The sequence below is a fragment of the Echiichthys vipera genome (genome assembly GCF_963691815.1).
Source record: "Echiichthys vipera genome assembly, chromosome: 15".
NCBI classification, from domain to species: Eukaryota; Metazoa; Chordata; class Actinopteri; order Perciformes; family Trachinidae; genus Echiichthys; species Echiichthys vipera.
Genome location: NC_139840.1, coordinates 12,349,165 through 12,368,150, shown reverse-complemented (window position 1 = coordinate 12,368,150; position 18,986 = coordinate 12,349,165). Strand labels below are relative to the sequence as shown.

The following is an 18,986-nucleotide window of genomic DNA, read 5'->3' as shown; positions in this document are numbered from 1 at the left end:
CTGCTGCTGACTTGTGTTATCAGACAGAAACTTGTTGGGTCATGAATTGTCTCACATTGTGTCTGGTTGCTTGAAGGAAGTGCTTCAAGGCTGAATAATGGTTTTACTCAACGTTTATATTTTTTACCTAATGTGTGCTATTTCATCTGCCTGCTGGTTAAATGTGGCTTTTAGTATTCACTCGTTAAATGTCAGGATCTGTGTCATATTTGGGGCTCATGCTTCATTAGTTGCATGGAGGCTGACTTATTGTTATGGAGAACGGGTATGTCTTTGTTTCTTTTAGCTGTTATTGCATCTAGTGCGATCCTAAGGTAACTTCAGATTGCGCGTCCAATGTGTTCAATTTCATAGCTGTGAAACTGCCAACTACTGGACAGACTTCTGAACAGCAGCTCCTCAAACAGGAGACTCAGAGAGATTCTCAAGAGCTCAAAGTGGAAGGTGAAGGTAAAGAGACATGTTTGCATGGCTTTTGTCCAATACTGTGACATCTGTCAGTACTGTTAAGCATGGTCCTCACTTGTTGTGTTCCAGATGTAATTTCAGGCTTGTAGAAAAAGCACACTGAACAAGAAAGAAGAACTGAAAATATAGAGGGATTAGGCAGCTCATCTTGGATTTAGTGTCTTTGCAGTCGGTGTTAAATATATAAAGAAGATGTTTTCCCTCGTGTGTGTTGCTGTTCTGTCAATCCCATTTTGTGGCATATACAGTATTTGTCCAGTTTTAATGCTTTGTTTACCACAGTTATGCATTGAATGTTGAACTTTTTGATGCTATATGTTTATGGCATGTTGGCAGTAATCTGTTAGATAGCTGCTGTGTATGGGATTATTGAGAGATTAAGGAGAGAGAGGCCTTAATTGCTTTTGCTTGCAGCTTTATTGATTTTGATTGCTCACGATTCTCATGGTTATCGCTTACCCTCGTTTTGACACTTACTGTTCAGACAACAACTTGTTTAATCTTAACATAAAGACATTTGATAGAATGCCAAGTTGTAAACATGTGGCAGTAGACTGGGTGTACTGGATCATGCGTTTATGTGTGCTTTGCTGTTTCTGGTTGGCTGATGTCTTTAGTTTATAGTTCTTGGCTGCTGACTTGTGTCTTATTGCTTCAAGAGGGAACTGCTTTCAGGCTGTATGTAGTTTTACACTTGTGATATTTTTGACGGAATCTGCGCAATTTAATCTGCTTGCTGGTAAATGTGGTATCTTTATCTGCTAGATGTCATGGTCTGGGTAATTTTATTGTGAAAAGAAATATGGTTTCTATCTCAACATCTGTGGATGTCTGTGGTCTCCAGGTTACTTTGTTGCATGGAGGCTCAGGCTGACTTATTGGTATGGAGACATGTCTTTGTTCCCATCAATATTGTGTTCAATTTCATAGCTGTGACAGTGCCAACTACTGGACAGACTCCTAAACAGCAGCTCCTCAAGCAGGAGATTCAGAGAGGTTTTCAAGAGCTCAAAGTAGGAGGTGAAGGTAAAGAGACACGTTTGCATGGCTTTTGTCCGAACCACTTGTAGTAACACTTGTAGTAAGTATACAGAAGAACTTTATTGTTGAAAAGGACCACAGCCCAGCCAAAATGTGGTGGCTTAACAATAAAGTTGTTCTTTGGAGTTACCTTTTCAGACTTTTACCCTTCTCCATGCACTTTGGAAGTAGATGAAGTGCTGGAAATCCCTACCCTGGTGAATGTGTTAAAAAAAAAGAAGCTGGCTTTTGTTTTCTTGTTAGCCCTTGTGTGTGGTGCTTTTCTGTCAAGTCCATTTTGTGGCAAATACCTTTGTCCAGTTGTTTTAGTGCTTTGTTTTAAAGTGCACTGGGTCATTTGTGCTTATGTGTCCTTTACTGGCCCTGGTTGGCTATTGTCTTCAGGTTATAGTACTCATTACTGTAAGATTGTGAGGTCAATGTTGTGTTTCATCCCAGTTGAAAAGACTGCTGCTGGAATAGCTGCAAAACAAGATACACAGAGGCAGGGGACCACTGAACCAATAGAAGGTATGAAAAGATTTCAGCTCTTTCTCGGCCTTGTACTTCTTTATTGTGTCCTAACACATGCGACTTTGTCTTTGCGTTGCCAAATGCAAGTGTTCTATCTCAACTTTTTACTGCTTTCTATGGTGTTGTCGTATCAAGAATGTTTTATGTTTGACTGCTGCTTGTTGGAGCTGTTGTAAGAGGTCAGCATTGGACAAAAAAATGTTTCAAGTAAAATTAGTTTTTAAGGTTAGGTTAACAGAATCTCACATATGAATATAGGGAGAGATGGTATGATATGGGATTATATTGGATGTTGTATAAATAGCTGGCAATTACTTTTGTGAAGTTTTTTTCAACTTTCCTCACACAGCAGTTCCTTGTGTTTCCTTATGTTAAGTGTTTGTGCTTTTTGTGTTTTTGGTGAAAGTGAAATAAGTGACAGACAGTGGCAAATAAGCAGCTATTATCATTATAAAATAGATTATTGTCAATGATACTCAAAACGTTTTGGTTTGGGAATGTACTGTTTATTGTGTCTTTTGATGTGCTTAGGCTTTACTGTACAGTATATTGGTGTACTGTGTAATTTTTTTCAAAGCTCCATTTATAGATCAGTGATTGGAGTTATTTATCATGCGATGTGAACTTCAACAATGCAAGAGATGATGCATAAGATGTTGCAGAAATATTGCATGTGTACTCAACAAATGCTCACTGGATTTATAGACGATTCATGAATATAGATGAACAGAAATAGGATTTGCGGCTGCTGGCTCTGTAGGCGCCATGTTTCAGGTATAATTTGTAAAGGCTTAAATGTTTTGACACAGCAGTGAGGCCACCAGATTCTCCCGCAGCTGTGACATTGCACTCTAAGGATTCCCAAAAAGTGGTGGAAGGTATGATTTCATAGCCTTACATCATTTAATCATTTATAACACTATTGTCTTTGTTGAACAAGTTCTTGGTCATGGCTTTGTGTGTACGTTTCGAAGATTCTGCTTTTCTTGTTGCACATTGCATGAATATACGATTATATAAAAAATGACGAGCTTTCACCTCTGTCAGTTCAGATAAACAAGAAGCAAGTGAAGATGGTATTGTGTTGTATTGGACATTGTGGCTCATTGTGGCACATTGCTTTGGATAAGTTTGTCCTGTTCAGTCTGTTGGTGAAGATTTCCGGTTAATGTTTACAGTTTGAGTGTAAATGGGCTTTTTTTGTATTCACAAGGTGTTTGCATGCTGTGCTTGTTGCATAAGCAAAATCTGTGATAGAATAACTGCACATCCAGGTCTTGAGGGTTTTGTCAATAGTCTTGCACATTTGTATTTGTTGGCTAACAAGTTAGAAATTGCATTTAGTTGGAGTCAATCAGTCCTCACAGTTGCTTTAGTTGTTGTTGGTCATTGTTGTTTTTTGTCATTTATCAGTTCCGCAACAGTGTTTGTTGATTCATGAGATGTCACGATCGTTGCATTTTTGCTGCTCTGTGTTGACTACAATAGTTATTTAAGATCTAATTAAATGAATCACACCTGCAGAGATGAAAAAGCCTGCTGTTTCTGAAGTTATCCCCAAGCCAGAGCCTACAAAGCAGGATACCAAAGTGAAAGAACAAGGTAGAAGTTCTATGGCACCCACACATTGTATATTCCCCTCAGTTATGTTATGTTTTCCATGTAGGTTTTGTATTCTGTGTAATCAGTCTGGCTTCTTGTTGCTCACTTGGTATTCACTTGTGAGTGCCAGATTTGCTGATGTCTCCGGATTGTTGTTGTCTCTAAATAGGAATAATTAAGAACTTATGGTTGACAGAACTGTTGAATGCTGAGTTAGCCTCCTGTTTTGAACGAGAGTAGAGATCATTGGCTGTGCTGTGTGTGTGTGTGTGTGTGTGTGTGTGTGTGTGTGTGTGTGTGTGTGTGTGTGTGTGTGTGTGTGTGTGTGTGTGTGTGTGTGTGTGTGTGTGTGTGTGTGTGTGTGTGTGTGTGTGTGTGTGTGTGTGTGTGTGTGTGTGTGTGTGTGTGTGTGTGTGTGTGTGTGTGTGTGTGTGTGTGTGTGTGTGTGTGTGTGTGTGTGTGTAATTTTTTGTTTCAAATAAAATGCTCATTCAGGTAAGTTAAAAATACTTTAATCTTCATCTTGGAATTTGAGATCCTGAGTTACAACAATACGCATCGGCATCTTATCTAATTGATTCAATCCCCAGTTATTCCAGTTATAGTCATTCGAGACCTGGAGAGCCAAGAGGCTGAGGAGGGAGCCAATGTCACTCTGCGCTGTGAGCTTTCTAAAGCTGCACTCCCCGTCCAGTGGAGGAAGGAAACTAAAGTCCTGTGTTGTGGCGAAAAGTACCAAATGAAACAAGGGGGATTCAGTTATGAGCTACAGATCTTCGATTTGAGACCTGGAGACACCGGAAGCTACTCATGCTTTTCAGAAGACACGATAAGCTCAGCCTCTCTTGTAGTAAATGGTAGGATGGAGACCACATCATTGTCTCATGCTGTCTTCCTCTGCCATCAAATCTTTTATTTAATTTTTGTTTTAAATCCATCCTTCTTTATCTCACTCACTCTTGACATTGTACTGTTGATAAAAAATCTGGTTATTTCCTTTTGTTCATCAGCTGCCACAGTTATTTTCACAAAAGAGCTGGAAAGCCAAATGGCTGACGAGACAGACAGTGTTACCCTGCACTGTGAGCTTTCTAAACCTGGTGTTACTTTGGAGTGGAGGAAAGGAGAACTTGGTCTTTGTCCTTGTGCCAAGTATGACATTAGACAAACAGGAAACCTGGCTTCGCTAGTAATCCATGACTTAGACGCAGAGGATGCTGGGAGTTACACATGTGACACTGGTGTCCATCAAAGCACTGCACAACTAGCTGTAAAGGGTATGCTTGATAAAACCTGTTATTTGTATTGGAGATACTTGAATTGCTAATTAATTGACTAAAGACTTCCTTGTGTAAGACATACTACTGTAAATATTGAACATGAGTTATATAAAATTCACCTTTTATTTAACCAAATGTTGGTTGATCATACACTATTATGTAGTATGTGATGAAAACTATAAATACAGGAGAGTCTTCTATTTTCTGGCATTTTGGTATGAAGAACAAATTTGGGGTTTTACACGATTTAAGGATTAATACATGAGACACTTCAACCTCTGCTACGTACTTTTTGATGTAACACAGTCATTTTATGTGTGTGGCAAGTTGTGCTAGCGTCCTCTCGGTTGTCCTAAAAATTATTTTCCTCATTTCCTCCGACTCCTTCCCTGCAGCCCAGCCTGTCCTTTTTAAAACTCAGCTGCAGAACCTTGAAAAACAAGAAGGGGAGAGCGCTAGCCTTTGCTGTGAGACCACAAAGCCGGGAGCCAGTGTTGTCTGGAGGTGTGGTGACAGGGTGCTGACATCCAGCAGCAAGTATCACCTGAAACAGGAAGGAAGCACAGTCGAGCTCTTCATCTATAAACTGCAAGGAGCCGACTCGGGAGAATACTCCTGCGATACAGGAAACCAGAGGACTACAGCTGTCCTCACAGTGCAGGGTAGGAGTTGCCTATTTAAGACTGTCCTTTTCACGTACCCTCTGGAGTCACTTCTTTCCACGTGTTCTACTCATTCCAACACTTGAGCATGAAGTGCATCAACCTCTTACCAGGAGATAATGTTTGCCTTTTTCTGGACTGCATTTAAGTGATTATTATTACTTCTCACCCCACGTGTGTTCGTGTTCTTTACCTTTTTCAAAGCACTTGTAGTTATTCACAAAAACACTTTTCTGTTGAGCCTGATCACTCATCTCTTCTCATCATTTGTGCCTGCCTTTGGTCTCTCTTTACAAACATTAAAACACCATTACTGATTTTTTCTTCACTTGCTACTCACAATAACAGCTCAGAATAAATCTTTATATATTAAATCACACTCTGATCACAATCTGCACAGCTTGAACTATATCATTGCCTAGAACTTCAGAAAACAAATACGTAATTATTCTGCTGAAATGTATTTGTCAACCAGAGGTCGAGGTTAACATACTGAAATTCTTGGAGAGCTGCGTTGTATACGAGGGTGAAGATGTCCACTTTGAATGTCGGGTTTCTCAAGAGGAGGCACCTTTGGCCCTGTGGAAACTTCAGGACGTCCCACTACAGAATAATGAAATGAACCTGATCAAGTCTGAGGGCCGGGTACACAGCCTCATGCTCAGAGGCGTCACCACAGCTGATTCAGGAACAGTCACTTTCACTGTGGGTAACCACACTTCCTCTGCTTCACTGACAGTGAGAGGTAAGGGGAATATAAGGACATTTTACGTCATGGGACAAGAATGATTTTTCTTCTCAAGTATCATTTGGACCGTTCATTTGTCTATATCATCTTCCTTGTGGGACACCTTCCCTCTTTCTTTTCAAAAAGCATTCCAAAACATGGATGCTTGTGATTTCCTGAATCTCTTTCTTTTCACTTATTATCCATTCATCTATCCCACTATGATAATTGCATTAAATCTGCACTTTACTGCATATTCCATCATATTTCTACAGTATGCATGTTCACTCCTCTTTCCATTGAAATTGAACTAACACTACCCATTTACTTTTTTTAATGTAGTATTGAGGTCCATATTGGTCACACTGATCGGTTTCCTTGTAATTCTTGTTTACAGTATGTCATGTTTTCTGCACTTCCTTTTGTTTACAGTACACTTTATTTAAATACCTTGACGCACAACATAAAGATTCACTGATTGATTCTGTGTTATATTATTCAATAACGGACATTCTGTAGTTTTGAAGTCTTGGTGTTTAAGATGCTGACAGATGTAGTCACGTCTCAAGATTCAAGCCCTGTTGGGAAACCTTTGTTGCATGTCACCCTCCCCACCCGATTATTATTCTGATCAATAGTGTCAATAGTGCATATGCATTTTATCTTAGCAACATTAAATTAACTTCTTTTCATGCTCTGTTTTAAGATTCTTGTAGGTATGGATTGGTAGAATTGTGAGTATAATTAATGCTGCTTATCAGCACAGTGTGTTTTGTGGGGGCTACTGTTAACCCGAGAAACTTTGAAATGATTCTTTCTAATTAATTGTCTTTCTGGCAGCTGCACCTGTACTATTCAAGAAGGAGTTGGAAAGTCAAGAGGTCACTGAAGGAGACAAAGCCACCCTGTCCTGTGAGACATCCATCCCTGACTGCAAGGTGACCTGGCTGAAGGGCTCGACTGTGATCTCCAACGGGGAGAAATACAGCATGGAGCAGAGAGCTACCACTCACAGCCTGGTCATACACAAGCTGAATGTGAAGGACAGTGGAGAATATACCTGTGATACAGGAGACAAGAAAACTACAGCTACACTGACTGTGAAAGGTAACAGCACAGCTTCGTCTCATCTATGTCTCTTGTCACCTCTTGTCTTCATCTTTTACATCCATCCATCCCATTAACAAGTGGATCAAATCTTCAATTCTTCTTCTTTTTTAACTTGGATTTCATAGTCCTTGAGTTATAAGTGTGATGTCTTAGTTTTACTACTTTTTTAAACTATATTACTACTATTTGTGAGTCATCAAATTACAGATATGTTTAATGGATTTGGTAACATTACATAATAGGGCCCAAGACTTAGAGCCTGTGTCTTAGAGTGTAACACATACACTGTAAGTCCGGGCAAAGTAGCACATAATTGTACAGGAGTTATGCTCTAAGACACAGCCTAGTTATACTGTTAAACGCAGGGAAATCAGTGGGGGAAGTGAGTGAGAGTTACTCTGTACTTCTGTGGAAGTTGATTTAAAGCAGGGTGTAAGTTAACCAGAGTTATGTAACAAGACACAGCCTATTTACACTGTAAATGCACAGGGGAAGTGAGCGGCAGTTAGTCAGTACTTGTGTGAAATAAGGGGCAACCTACGCGGAAAGTGAGCGATAGGTACGCTCTAAGTCACAGGCTGTATTATGTAGTGTTACCATGGATTTCAACAATTTGTTTGGTTATTAGTCGTTATTAGAAAGGTTCATGTCATAGCACTACGTCCATGTTCCCAAACTTGTGGCATGAGGTAGAAGGAAGTATTAATATGAGATCATTGGTCATGGATACACCTTCTTACTGATGCCCTCTGGAAGCTCAAGAGATCTGATCACTGACCTCCCATCATCACATTTACCCTCAGAGCATGTGCGCCTCACCCGAGAACTCTGCGATATCACGGTGATCACTGGGCAGGATGCTGTCTTTGAGGTTGAGTTGTCACACTCAGGGGTGACAAACGGGGAATGGTGGCTTGGTGACAACCTCCTCCAAAATAATGATCTGAATCAAATGAGCAGCCATGGCAGAGTGCACCGTTTGACCCTGAAGATGGTGACTACAGATGAATCAGGGGACGTTGCCTTCGTGGTGGGAGAAGAAAAGAGTGTGGCCTGTCTTCTGGTGGAGGAGAAACCCAAAGGTAAAGGAGATAACACGCTCACTAGAGAGTTTTACTCCTCACATCCGCCTCCATCAACCACCAGACAGCTTTGTCATGGCAAATGGAAAAAATGCTGGCACCATCATCTTCAAAATCCTAACTTTTAGACATGCTTTAAAAAAGAAATGCTAACATAAATATTATAAATCAAGGAGATAAACTCCTTATCCTTAAAAATTGTAAGTATTTCTCGAGGATGCATTGTTTTCAATATGTCATCTATCAAATGTTACAGTTTTATAGGTTAGATACTTTTTTTTTCAAACTTCAAAAGGCAATAGATATATTTCCAATGAAACTGTCACATCTTTATTACATATGCTGTAAAATTTGTGACAGCATATAAATGCTAACATTATTGAATCTAGTTTCGGGTTTTCCCATATTTGCAGTGCTAATACTAGAGAAGCCACACAACACTGTGGCAGTAGAGGGTGAAACTGTCACTTTGGCCTGCACCATCTCTGACGCCAAGGCCACTGTCACCTGGATCAGAAACAATGTCGCCATTCAAGCAGGTCTTAAGTATGACCTGAGGAGCAACGGAGCTTTCCACCAGCTTCGTATCCACAACCTGGTGCCTGAGGACTCAGGAGCATACACCTGTGACACTGGAGATGCACAGTGTGATGTCACGTTGACTGTGGAAGGTAAAGAATGATGAAAATAAAGTATCCTTAAAATATTCCTGTTGATTCAAGAATGTGGACCAAGATAGGATTGAAATGAACAGCTGAAATGCTCTTGAACTTCCGCTTCCAACACAACTAGTTTGGCATCACTGTCCATCAGCTAAACTTTTGTCTAAAGAGATGTTTGTCATCTCAACTATGATACCAAACTTTCCATCTCAACAATCTGATGCAAAACTTTCCAATTTTAAATTCTGCTCAGGTTCCCCAGTGTTCTTCCACAAAGAGCTCAAGAACGAGGATGCCATAGAGGGTGACGATGTTACCCTGCGGTGCGAGCTGTCTAAGCCAGGTGTTCGTGTTGAGTGGAGGAAGGGAGGCATTGTCCTCCAGCCCGATAACAAGTGTGAGATGAGGCAGGAAGGGTGCATTCAAGAGCTCTGTATACGGAACCTGGAGCCTGAGGACAGTGGCTACTACACCTGTGATGCAGGAGACCAGCTCACCACAGCTTCTTTGGCAGTGCAAGGTAGCCTGTTTCAATACTATTTAGTTTACTTAATGCTGACAAGTTTAATTCTGACTGCCTTCTACAATTCATACTTAGGTTTATTCATAGGTCAGTTTTTAGGACTGGCCCATGTCTTTGTAAAATGTTGTATGGTGTCATTTTCCGTCTATCTTTTATGATATGTTTTTCTGTCGAGTAAGTTAGAACCTCAGTGTATGCATATTTTTTCACTCAACAGTGAAAGAAGTCTTCATTGTGTGTGGTCTTAAGACCACTGACGTCTTTGTTGGGGAATGGGCATCCTTCTCCTGCCAGCTGTCTGGTAGGGCACCTAGCAAGGTGCAGTGGTGGCTGGATGGCACCTTGCTAGAGAACAGCCCTTTTAGTGAGATACGGCTGAGCCAGGGTCACATCCACACACTCACCTTAAAGAACCTGGCCACGGATGACTCTGGCACTGTCACATTCGTAGCTGGCAGTTTAACATCAACAGCCAAGCTCTTAGTCAAAGGTATCACATTATAATCAGTAGAGAATCTTTTTAGACCCTGCAGAATGTTAATTCTGAGTTTCAAAACTGACATAAACGGTATCTGTAGCTTAACAGCACAGCAAAAGTTGTGTTTTTTGTCACAACAATGTATAACTATCTAATGGCAACATTTGCCATAGGTATATTTGTCTGTTTCATACTTAATGACTGGCATTAACCAAATACAATTTAGTGCAATTCTTCTGGAAGAATATGAGTAAATATTAATATATAAAAGATTATTATGTTTTCTGCAGGGTTCCATAAAAAGTTTGAAGTTCATGAATAGATTAATGGATATTTTGACATTCCAGTGCTTCATCATGCATGAGCAGCATTGTTTGTCATTTCATTAATAATAATAATAATAATAATAATGGCAGTAGAGAGCTCCTGCTGTATGCTTTGATACAACAGAAATATACAACTGGGTGCAGCACCTTAGCAAAGTTTTATAGGGCAGACCTAAAACTAGTCAGATGTGTCAGTGAAACAAATGTCAGCCGTTAATTTTAATAGAAACTATATTATTTACACTCCCGCTCCTCTTTTGGACTCTTTGATTTCTTACTACGTGCTGGGCTGCGGAAATGATAAATCCATGATAATCACGATTATGTTCACTATCATTCATCACAACTATTCATCCAGCTTTGGAAACAAAGTAGTTGTATAGCTCTAACGTTTTTTAAAGCTGCTTCTACTGTTGCATAGTGAAGGACCGATCTGATCTTCAGAACAAGGTGTGACATACATGCAGGTGTCACAGCCCAAAGACGTCTTATTAAGTCAAATGACAACTATAAATTGCGTGTATGTGTCCCGGCCCTGTGATTTTGGGCATTAAACAATGCATTTTTATGGACCAATTTATTGTGGAAATGTCTTTATTTATGTTATGTAAAAGACAAAATTCAGGTGACAATTCAAAATATAAAAACATGTTGGAATATAACGAGGTAAGGCATTCTGTATTGCTTTGAAATATTTGTTCTCCTGTAGATCAACTTTGTAATGTTATTCCTGCTGAGTCAACACATGATTTACTCTTCCCTCTTTAAATTGTATGTGGCACCTGTTCATGTTAATGAAAATCAAATTCATTTTAATTATTTTCTAAACCCTCGGACTTTAATAGCTCATATGTGTTTCAGCAAGATTTCTGCTCATTTAAAACACATCCCACATATCAGTTTTCTGAGATTTTGAGACTAAAGTTGTAATATTACAAGAATAAAGTTGTAATTGACCGAGAATAAAGTCAATATTTCAAGAAAAAAATCTACATGCCCTCTAGTCGGCTGTGCATTCTGTTTTTCAAACTGTCTGACAGACACACAGCCCCCATTCGGGACGCTTTGGGTGAGAAAAAGTTTAGAAAGACATCTGTATGCTGCTCTGATGTGGAAAACTGAAAAACTAAGTGAAAACACTTCTGATGAGCCACTGTGTGTCTTAGTGTCCATACAGAGTTCACAGAAAGCAAAGCACCAGTGTTGTGACAGTCTGGGTTTCAGCAATTGTTTCAAGTAAAAAAGGCAGGAACTAAATTAATAACATCAATCAAAACTATTCCTCGTCCAGTGGGAACATTAGGGAGTAATAAAAGTCTCTGTTAAGCAGATATTTGGCTGAAACACATGCATTTTTAATTAAAATTATTGCTATGGGCAATTCAGTCACTGCATTTGCTACCTACCAAACACCCTTGACTTGACATGAAACATTACATTCCAGCATAAAAAACTTTTAGCTACGTAAACACTCACTCAGTTGTCAAGTGTTGTCTCGTGTCTTTTGGCTTTTTTGTTTCCTCTATAGCGCATTTGTTTCTGTAAACACGTTCAAGGCTGTTATTGCAACCAGACAGAACTAATGTGACAAAAATGATGGGTCCACATTCAAACTTTGAGCTCATACACCCTTGGCTCCACTGGTTTTAAGTTGACATCGTTCATCAAGTCTCAGTCATCCCCATCAGAGGTTTTCCTGATGACTCACTGTGTCAATGTTTATTGATGACACTATCATTGCTGGTGGCTAACTGGGAGCTGCTGCTTGTTCACTCTCGTCTCTTATCCCTGCTGTTTCACAATTTCCTTGTCAGTGTATATGAACCATTGTCCTTTGGTTCATATACATGTGACCCCTTACATTTCAATCCCAGATCCAAGCCCAGTCTCCTCTCTGCCTTTCCATCCAAAGCAGAATCCAAAATCCTTAACCAAAAATTGACTCACTGCACCAAAACTGAATTGATTCCATTCGTTAGCATCATCGGCTCCATTTGAAGCAAGTCTTTGCTTACAAGTCTCACATAATCAAGGTACAGTCATTTTAAAGAATGAACAGTGCCTATTGGATGTACATTCATGGGTTGTGAATATCCGTGTCAGTGAATGACTGTGCTCATTTGCACATTGTCAGCTGCATTTTGAGATGTCCGAGATGCACTGAACACTGCTAAGTGTTATGAATCCCCTTTAACTACGGAATAAAAGTATCCTCGACTGTTTGGGGAAGATTTTAGTTAATCACAGCATGCTGGAAAAATACAACAGTAATATTAGATCCCTCGAGTCCATACATCTGTCTTTTAATTAACAATAGGAGTAAAAAAGCATGATCGTGATTATTATACGGTTAAATGTGCAGCCCTAAGTGTACATGTCCCTTGGCATATAAATGATGAATAGTACAAATTTAGTGATTGGATTCAGTGGATTACATATAATAGGTTTGGTTTAGGTGACGTCAACGTTTGATCCAAGTTTTATTGTACAGAGTTAGTGAACCACAGAAAAGTGTCAACTGAAATGTTGTGTTAGGAAAGTGCTGCTCCACCCATCCATGCAGGTCGCCTGCTGTTGAATACTCAATGTTTTATTTACCTCTACTATTCCATCCCACCTAGCCTTGGCCCTAACCTTCAAGCACTAAAACCTCTAACCTCCCTGTACTTACATAGTTTGGCATTTATATCCACTTATCACCCCATCCTCTGTCATCGGCTGCCAGCACTTCTTGGCCCTTGATTGCGACCATTACTCTGAATCTTGACGGTTGGGCTTTTTGACCTCCTATTTATCTTCAGAGCACACAATACAGTGGTCACAGTTGACATTAAAATCAACTTTGAGATACCATAGGACATGCAATTTGTACTGGACAATCCACCAAAACATATTTATATCCCTCGCATATTAACATCAATTCAACATGCTCTTGGGGGTTATAAAGCCCACGCGTCATTCATCATGTCCTTCACTTATCTCAATATCTAATGGCCAAGCCATGACCATATGACCCCTGACCCCAACCTCAGATCCCACGGTTGAAGTGGTGAGCGACATGGAGGACCTGAGGGTGCTCGAAAACCAACCGGCTGAGTTCATCTGCCAGTATTCAAGGCCAGTCAAGGCACAGTGGACGAAAGACGGGCAGCCATTGCAGGCTGACGGCCGAAGGGTGGTAGTGGAGCAGGACTGGAATGTGGCTCGCTTGTACATTAGCCATGTGTCCGCTGAAGACAGGGGCACATACTCCTGTGAGGCAGAGGGGACCTGCGCGGTCGCTTCACTTTATGTGGAAGGTGAGCTTCCCTCCAAATGGAAAGAACAACAACCTCTAGGGAGTCTCCTCTGTTCCCTCATATGTGGCCAAATAAACTGCTCAGTTACTGGTCATCATATGCCCTTTGTTGGCAAATCCCAAATGATTTGGTGCCCTGAGCTCTGCAGTCTTCTTAAAATCTTTTTTATTTAATCCTGATTTCTTTCTTTCTTCATTTTTTTTTTATGTATTTCCTACAGGCAAACCCATTGACATTGTCCAGGGCCTGGAGAATGTAGAAACCTTTGATGGAGGTGAAGCGCTGTTTGAATGTGCCCTCTCTCGTCCTGAGAACAAAGATTGCCACTGGCTCCTTGATGGGAAACCGGTGAAAGAATCTCCCAATGCTGAGATTGTGACATTTGAAAGTGGTCGTCGTCATCTGCTCCTGCTCAAGGAATTGCGAGTAAAAGACAGTTGCACAGTGACCTTCAAAGCCGGCACAGCATCCACATCTTCACAACTCTCTGTCAAGCGTGAGTCGTGTATTAATAGCATTATCTTTCCTGAATTATGCATTCAAATATAACCAACTTTAACTGACAAAGTTTTGCATTTCATTCTGTGTATTTTTTTCTCATAAGGCTGGCAGCTGGACGTTGTGAAGGGTCTGGAGGACAAGGTGGCTGCAGTGGGAGAGAAGGTTGAGTTTTGTGTTGAACTCACTGAGCCTGTCCCTGCAGCAGAAGTAGCCTGGTATGCTAATGGAGTTGAGCTCAAGTCCAGTGACCTCTGGGCTACGAGAGCTGACGGCTGTTCTTATCGCCTTGTCCTGAGACAGGCACCTCTTTTGCCTCAGCAGGAAATTACATTTGCTGCTAGAGATGCTCTCTCTTTGGCCAAACTCACCATCATCAGTAAGTGTTTGAAGCAGTTTCGTAGCCTTTTCTAATTATGGGTTTTTAATCTTTCACTTTTTTGTTTCTGTATTTTAAAGAATTTTGGTTTTAGGTTTCAAATTTTAAGTTATGTTTAGAGAAAATCAAAAGGATGCAAACATAACCATGATTTATTTGATTAATAGACTATCATTTCACCTACTTGCGTATTCCAGTTATGTACTCTGCGTGGCAACTCCACATGTAATTGGATGGAGTATGAAAGATAAACACTGCAATCTGTAGTTTTTGACTATTGTTCATCAAGGCATCTAACGCCTGCTTCTTTCCTTTCCAACAGGTGTACCTGATCCTCCAGAGGACCCTGAAGTCCTCAGTAAGACTCAAAAGTCTGTCACCCTCTCTTGGTTTACTCCTCTCCACAATGGAGGAAGTCCCATTCTGGGCTACAGGGTGGAGATGCGCCTGGTAGATAGTGCTCTCTGGCTTCCATGTCATTCTGAACCTGTGTGCAACACAGAGTTTGTGGTTGAAAATCTTATCCCGGGGAGTGGCTATAGGTTTAGAGTGGCAGCCATCAACAGAGCTGGCGTTGGAGAGCCGGTTGAGTTGCCTCAGACTGTGCAGCTTGGTGAGTGTGGATTTGTTAATTAAGTTTATTAAATAGTCTACATTTAGTTTATTATTGCTTATTTCACTACAGTCTTTTTCTCTATATGGAGATATAAGATCAAAACCCTTGTCATAAATGACTTTCTACTATTTGGCTTTGTAGTTCATTATTGAGCTTTTATTTACCTCTCATTGTCATATATAAACACCTCTACAAGTTAGCAGTGTTCTACCAAATTATTTGATAATAGCATTGCAGAGATATTTTGTACTTGCATAAACTGCTATATGATGTGTGTGTTTGTTTTCTCATTGTTCCACAGAGGCACCCATGCAGCCACTAGTTTGCCCAGGTAAGACAGTGTGTCTTTGGTGTGAAGTTTTATGTATTTATCCTGTGAGTACCACTGTAATTATAAACATCTGCATGTTTATTGTTCTCAATCTAAATTTGAATCCTTCAGGAATGTCAGTCATGCTAAGATAGAATAAGTAGAGTTTTAATGGACAGGGTTTAAATCACAAGTAGGTTTTGTGCTGTGTGGGTACTGACAGTAACTTTGATAATAATGTAGTAACATTTAAAACATCACTGTGGTTATAGGTATAGAGGAAAAACGGGTAGAGGCTGAGATGATTGGGCAACCCAGTCTGCCTCCAGAAGCTGCTGAAGAAGGTGATGTCCATGAGCTATGGGAGGAATCGGCCAAGAAAAGGCGCATGAGTCGAGAACCCACACTGGACTCCATCACTGAACAACCTGAGGAGGACGGTAAAGGCGGTCAAAACAAATCAGAACAGAAAGAGCTGAAGGCCTCAGAGAAAGTGGAAATAAAATCAGGAGAGAAGGAACAGGCCATTGTGTCTGTGAAGCAGACAGAGTCCAAATTGTTCACCAGCTCTGAGGATGAGTCTGTTTCTGGGGGTCCAACACTCGTCTCCTACCTCAAGAAAAGCAGCAAGTCTACTGTCACAGTGACCAAAGAGCCAGAGACTATGACTACTGACAGATTCTTTGCACATTTCCAGATGGCAGAGGAGAGAACAGTGCAGCAGACTAAAGTGGAAACAACCTCAATTCAGCAGACAGATGAAAAGCAGGTGTCTACAGACACTAACATCATGGAGATCAGTAAAGAAGATGAGCCGGAGCTCAGAGATGCTGCCATTAAGATTCAAGCTGCCTTCAAGGGCTACAAAGCCCGCAGAGACATGCGCCCTGTCTTTAAAGAAGGCTTCAAAGACCAGACCAAAGAACCTAATGGCACCATACATCTAGAATGTGTTTCAGAAGGTAAACCTGATAAGGTGCGGTGGCTGAAGGATGGAGAACCACTGATGGATGGCAAGCACCACCATATTGATATCTACAATGACGGTACTTGCTCATTGGTCATTACTGCCATCACCACGAAGGATACTGGAGTTTACACTTGTGAGGTCACCAACAAGTTTGGAGTCACTTCTCACAGTGGTAAGGTCACAGTAGGAACGGCGAGAGAATCATCCGGACGACGGCCTCTGACCGTGGGCTACAGCGCCGACAGCGAGCCTGAGAGCTCCTCAGGAAGTGAGATGGACGAGTCACTGAGACAGGCAAGCAGACGTCTCCGGCGCCTGTTGCGTACACGTCTCCCACCAGATGTTGAAGAAGAACCATTTATCAGCGCAGATGAAGGAGATCTGTGTCCTCCAGATCCCCATTCTTACCGGGAGGACGACAGTTACATCTACATTCGCTTTGACTCACGGACAGAGGCTGAAGTTGCCTCAAAGAGGTTCCAGGAGATGTTTACAATCCATGGGGTTCCTGTGGAGACCACCATCCAGGAGGCAGGGCCTCTAAAAGTCGAGCTGCGAATTAGAAAGATGGGCTACATGCAAGATGGTACACAGACCCCCACACAAGAAAGACAGCCTCCTGCATTTATGACTGGAGCCCCAGGTAAGAAACATGTGCATATTCAGTTTTCTGTCCTGTGTTGTGTTTGCTATTGTGCTTGTTCTGATCTTTTTCAATTCTCTGACTATTTTCTCTTGTCACCCAGCTGCACCGGTCTTTTTGACAGAGCTACAAAGTCAGGATGTTCCAGACGGTTATCCAGTCAGCTTTGACTGTGTTGTGATTGGAAAGCCCCCTCCCACAGTTCGCTGGTATAAGGATGGCAAATTGCTGGAGGAGAATGACCATTACATGATCAATGAAGACCAGGAGGGCTGCCACCAGCTCATCATTACCACTGTGCTGCCCACTGACATGGGTGTCTATCGTTGCACAGCTGAAAACAGCAGTGGCATCGCAGCCACAAAGGCTGAACTCAGAGTTGACAGTGAGTACATTACATGCACACACACATGCCTGATTCACAAATACTTCTGAGTACCTTGGCTTGAGTAATAATTAATCAACTACATTTCATTTGACTGAAGGCAAAAGCTAATATCATTGTTTAAAACAGCTGTTGCTAATGTCTCATCTGTCTGTATTTGTTATAGGGATGTGTTAGGTGGTGCAGTTTTCTTTTGTTGTGGAAAACAGGCCCAAAGTATACAATATGACATCTTGAGTTAAAATTGCGATTTTTCAAGCAGATATATAGTATATACGGTAGAAATATCATGATACCCAGTCCTTTAGCTTGATACCAGAAAAATCCTAATAACAAAAAAAAATTATTAAAGAAAATTCAGATTTTTTTTCCATAAACTGCAGCAGTAGTCTCAATAGTTCATATAACAGTTTAAAAAGTATCTGACATCTTTATTTCCTGCATTAAACCTTATACCTGTCAACCTCTTAACTTGAAACAAAAGTCCTGGTCCTAAACTAACATCTTAAAAAAGCAGAGTGGTCAAAATAACCCTACTTGAAAATGTTACTGAAAAGTATCCTCACATGAGACGATGTTACAAAAGCGACCCATGTTCAAATTAGCGGCTTAGTGTAGACATAGTCTGAAGCTCAAACTGGTTCTCACAAGTCTAGTAAAATACATATCACATATATTGATACACACATTGTCCCAGATTTCACTAATCACTTTGTGATGCTGTACATCAATCTTTCCACCAGTGTCTTGCAGCTCAGATTATGACACTGCTGCTGATGCCACTGAGACATCTTCCTATGTCAGTGCCAAGGGCTACATGTCCAGGTGAATTTACTACATATGGTGTTTAAAAAGATAATGATAAATACATTTTACAATATGAATGAATTCTGAATTCTGGTGTACTGTTCTCCTCTCCACGTCCAGGGAAACTGAGACATTTGAGTCTGTCACTGAAGATGATCAGCTGCCACAAGTTGTGGACGAGCTTCGTGATGTTCACGTCAGTCCAGGTTCACCTATTGCTAAGATGCAGCTCAAAGTAAAGGGTATGTTTTTAACCAATATTAAAAGTCAGCTCATCTGAGGCATCCAAATAGCAGTAACTGTCTGTTTCTGAAATACATTTTGCCTTCCAGGCTTCCCCAAACCCAGAGTATACTGGTTCAAAGATGGCCACCCTCTGCGACCTTCACAAAGGATTCTGTTACTAGCAGAGAGAGATGTTCATGGAGTGGAGATCCTGGAGGTGAAGAAGGAAGATATGGGGGAATACTCTGCTTACATCAGCAATGCAGCTGGGTCTGCTTACTCCTCTGCCCGCCTGATAGTTCTGAGTATGTATGCAAACACCTGAATTGTTGCCTATGCAAAAAGAAAATGAGATACTGTATTTTAAATTACTTTGAGCT

The 18,986-nt window shown here is 40.9% G+C and overlaps 2 protein-coding genes across 3 annotated transcripts in view; both read left to right on the top strand.

Annotated features, from left to right (window-relative positions):
• obscnb (obscurin, cytoskeletal calmodulin and titin-interacting RhoGEF b) overlaps positions 1 to 18,986 on the top strand; it is a 58,043-nt gene that overhangs the window by 26,232 nt on the left and 12,825 nt on the right. For both annotated transcript variants that reach the window (XM_083928095.1, XM_083928096.1), the window contains exons 41-60: positions 355 to 450; positions 1,399 to 1,494; positions 1,948 to 2,019; positions 2,832 to 2,900; positions 3,547 to 3,624; positions 7,134 to 7,400; positions 8,207 to 8,485; positions 8,899 to 9,156; positions 9,401 to 9,667; positions 9,888 to 10,160; positions 13,507 to 13,773; positions 13,994 to 14,269; positions 14,378 to 14,650; positions 14,973 to 15,263; positions 15,568 to 15,597; positions 15,849 to 17,189; positions 17,293 to 17,574; positions 18,318 to 18,399; positions 18,502 to 18,623; positions 18,714 to 18,911. In XM_083928095.1, the coding sequence (XP_083784221.1) occupies positions 355 to 450; positions 1,399 to 1,494; positions 1,948 to 2,019; positions 2,832 to 2,900; positions 3,547 to 3,624; positions 7,134 to 7,400; positions 8,207 to 8,485; positions 8,899 to 9,156; positions 9,401 to 9,667; positions 9,888 to 10,160; positions 13,507 to 13,773; positions 13,994 to 14,269; positions 14,378 to 14,650; positions 14,973 to 15,263; positions 15,568 to 15,597; positions 15,849 to 17,189; positions 17,293 to 17,574; positions 18,318 to 18,399; positions 18,502 to 18,623; positions 18,714 to 18,911 (4,917 nt within the window). The remainder of the gene's footprint in view (positions 1 to 354; positions 451 to 1,398; positions 1,495 to 1,947; positions 2,020 to 2,831; positions 2,901 to 3,546; positions 3,625 to 7,133; positions 7,401 to 8,206; positions 8,486 to 8,898; positions 9,157 to 9,400; positions 9,668 to 9,887; positions 10,161 to 13,506; positions 13,774 to 13,993; positions 14,270 to 14,377; positions 14,651 to 14,972; positions 15,264 to 15,567; positions 15,598 to 15,848; positions 17,190 to 17,292; positions 17,575 to 18,317; positions 18,400 to 18,501; positions 18,624 to 18,713; positions 18,912 to 18,986) is intronic.
• LOC310957513 (obscurin-like protein 1) lies at positions 5,031 to 6,467 on the top strand. Its single transcript, XM_083928099.1, has 2 exons — positions 5,031 to 5,566; positions 6,042 to 6,467. Exons 1-2 carry the CDS (start codon positions 5,218 to 5,220, stop codon positions 6,353 to 6,355), a joined length of 663 nt encoding a protein of 220 aa, XP_083784225.1. The 5' UTR covers positions 5,031 to 5,217; the 3' UTR covers positions 6,356 to 6,467.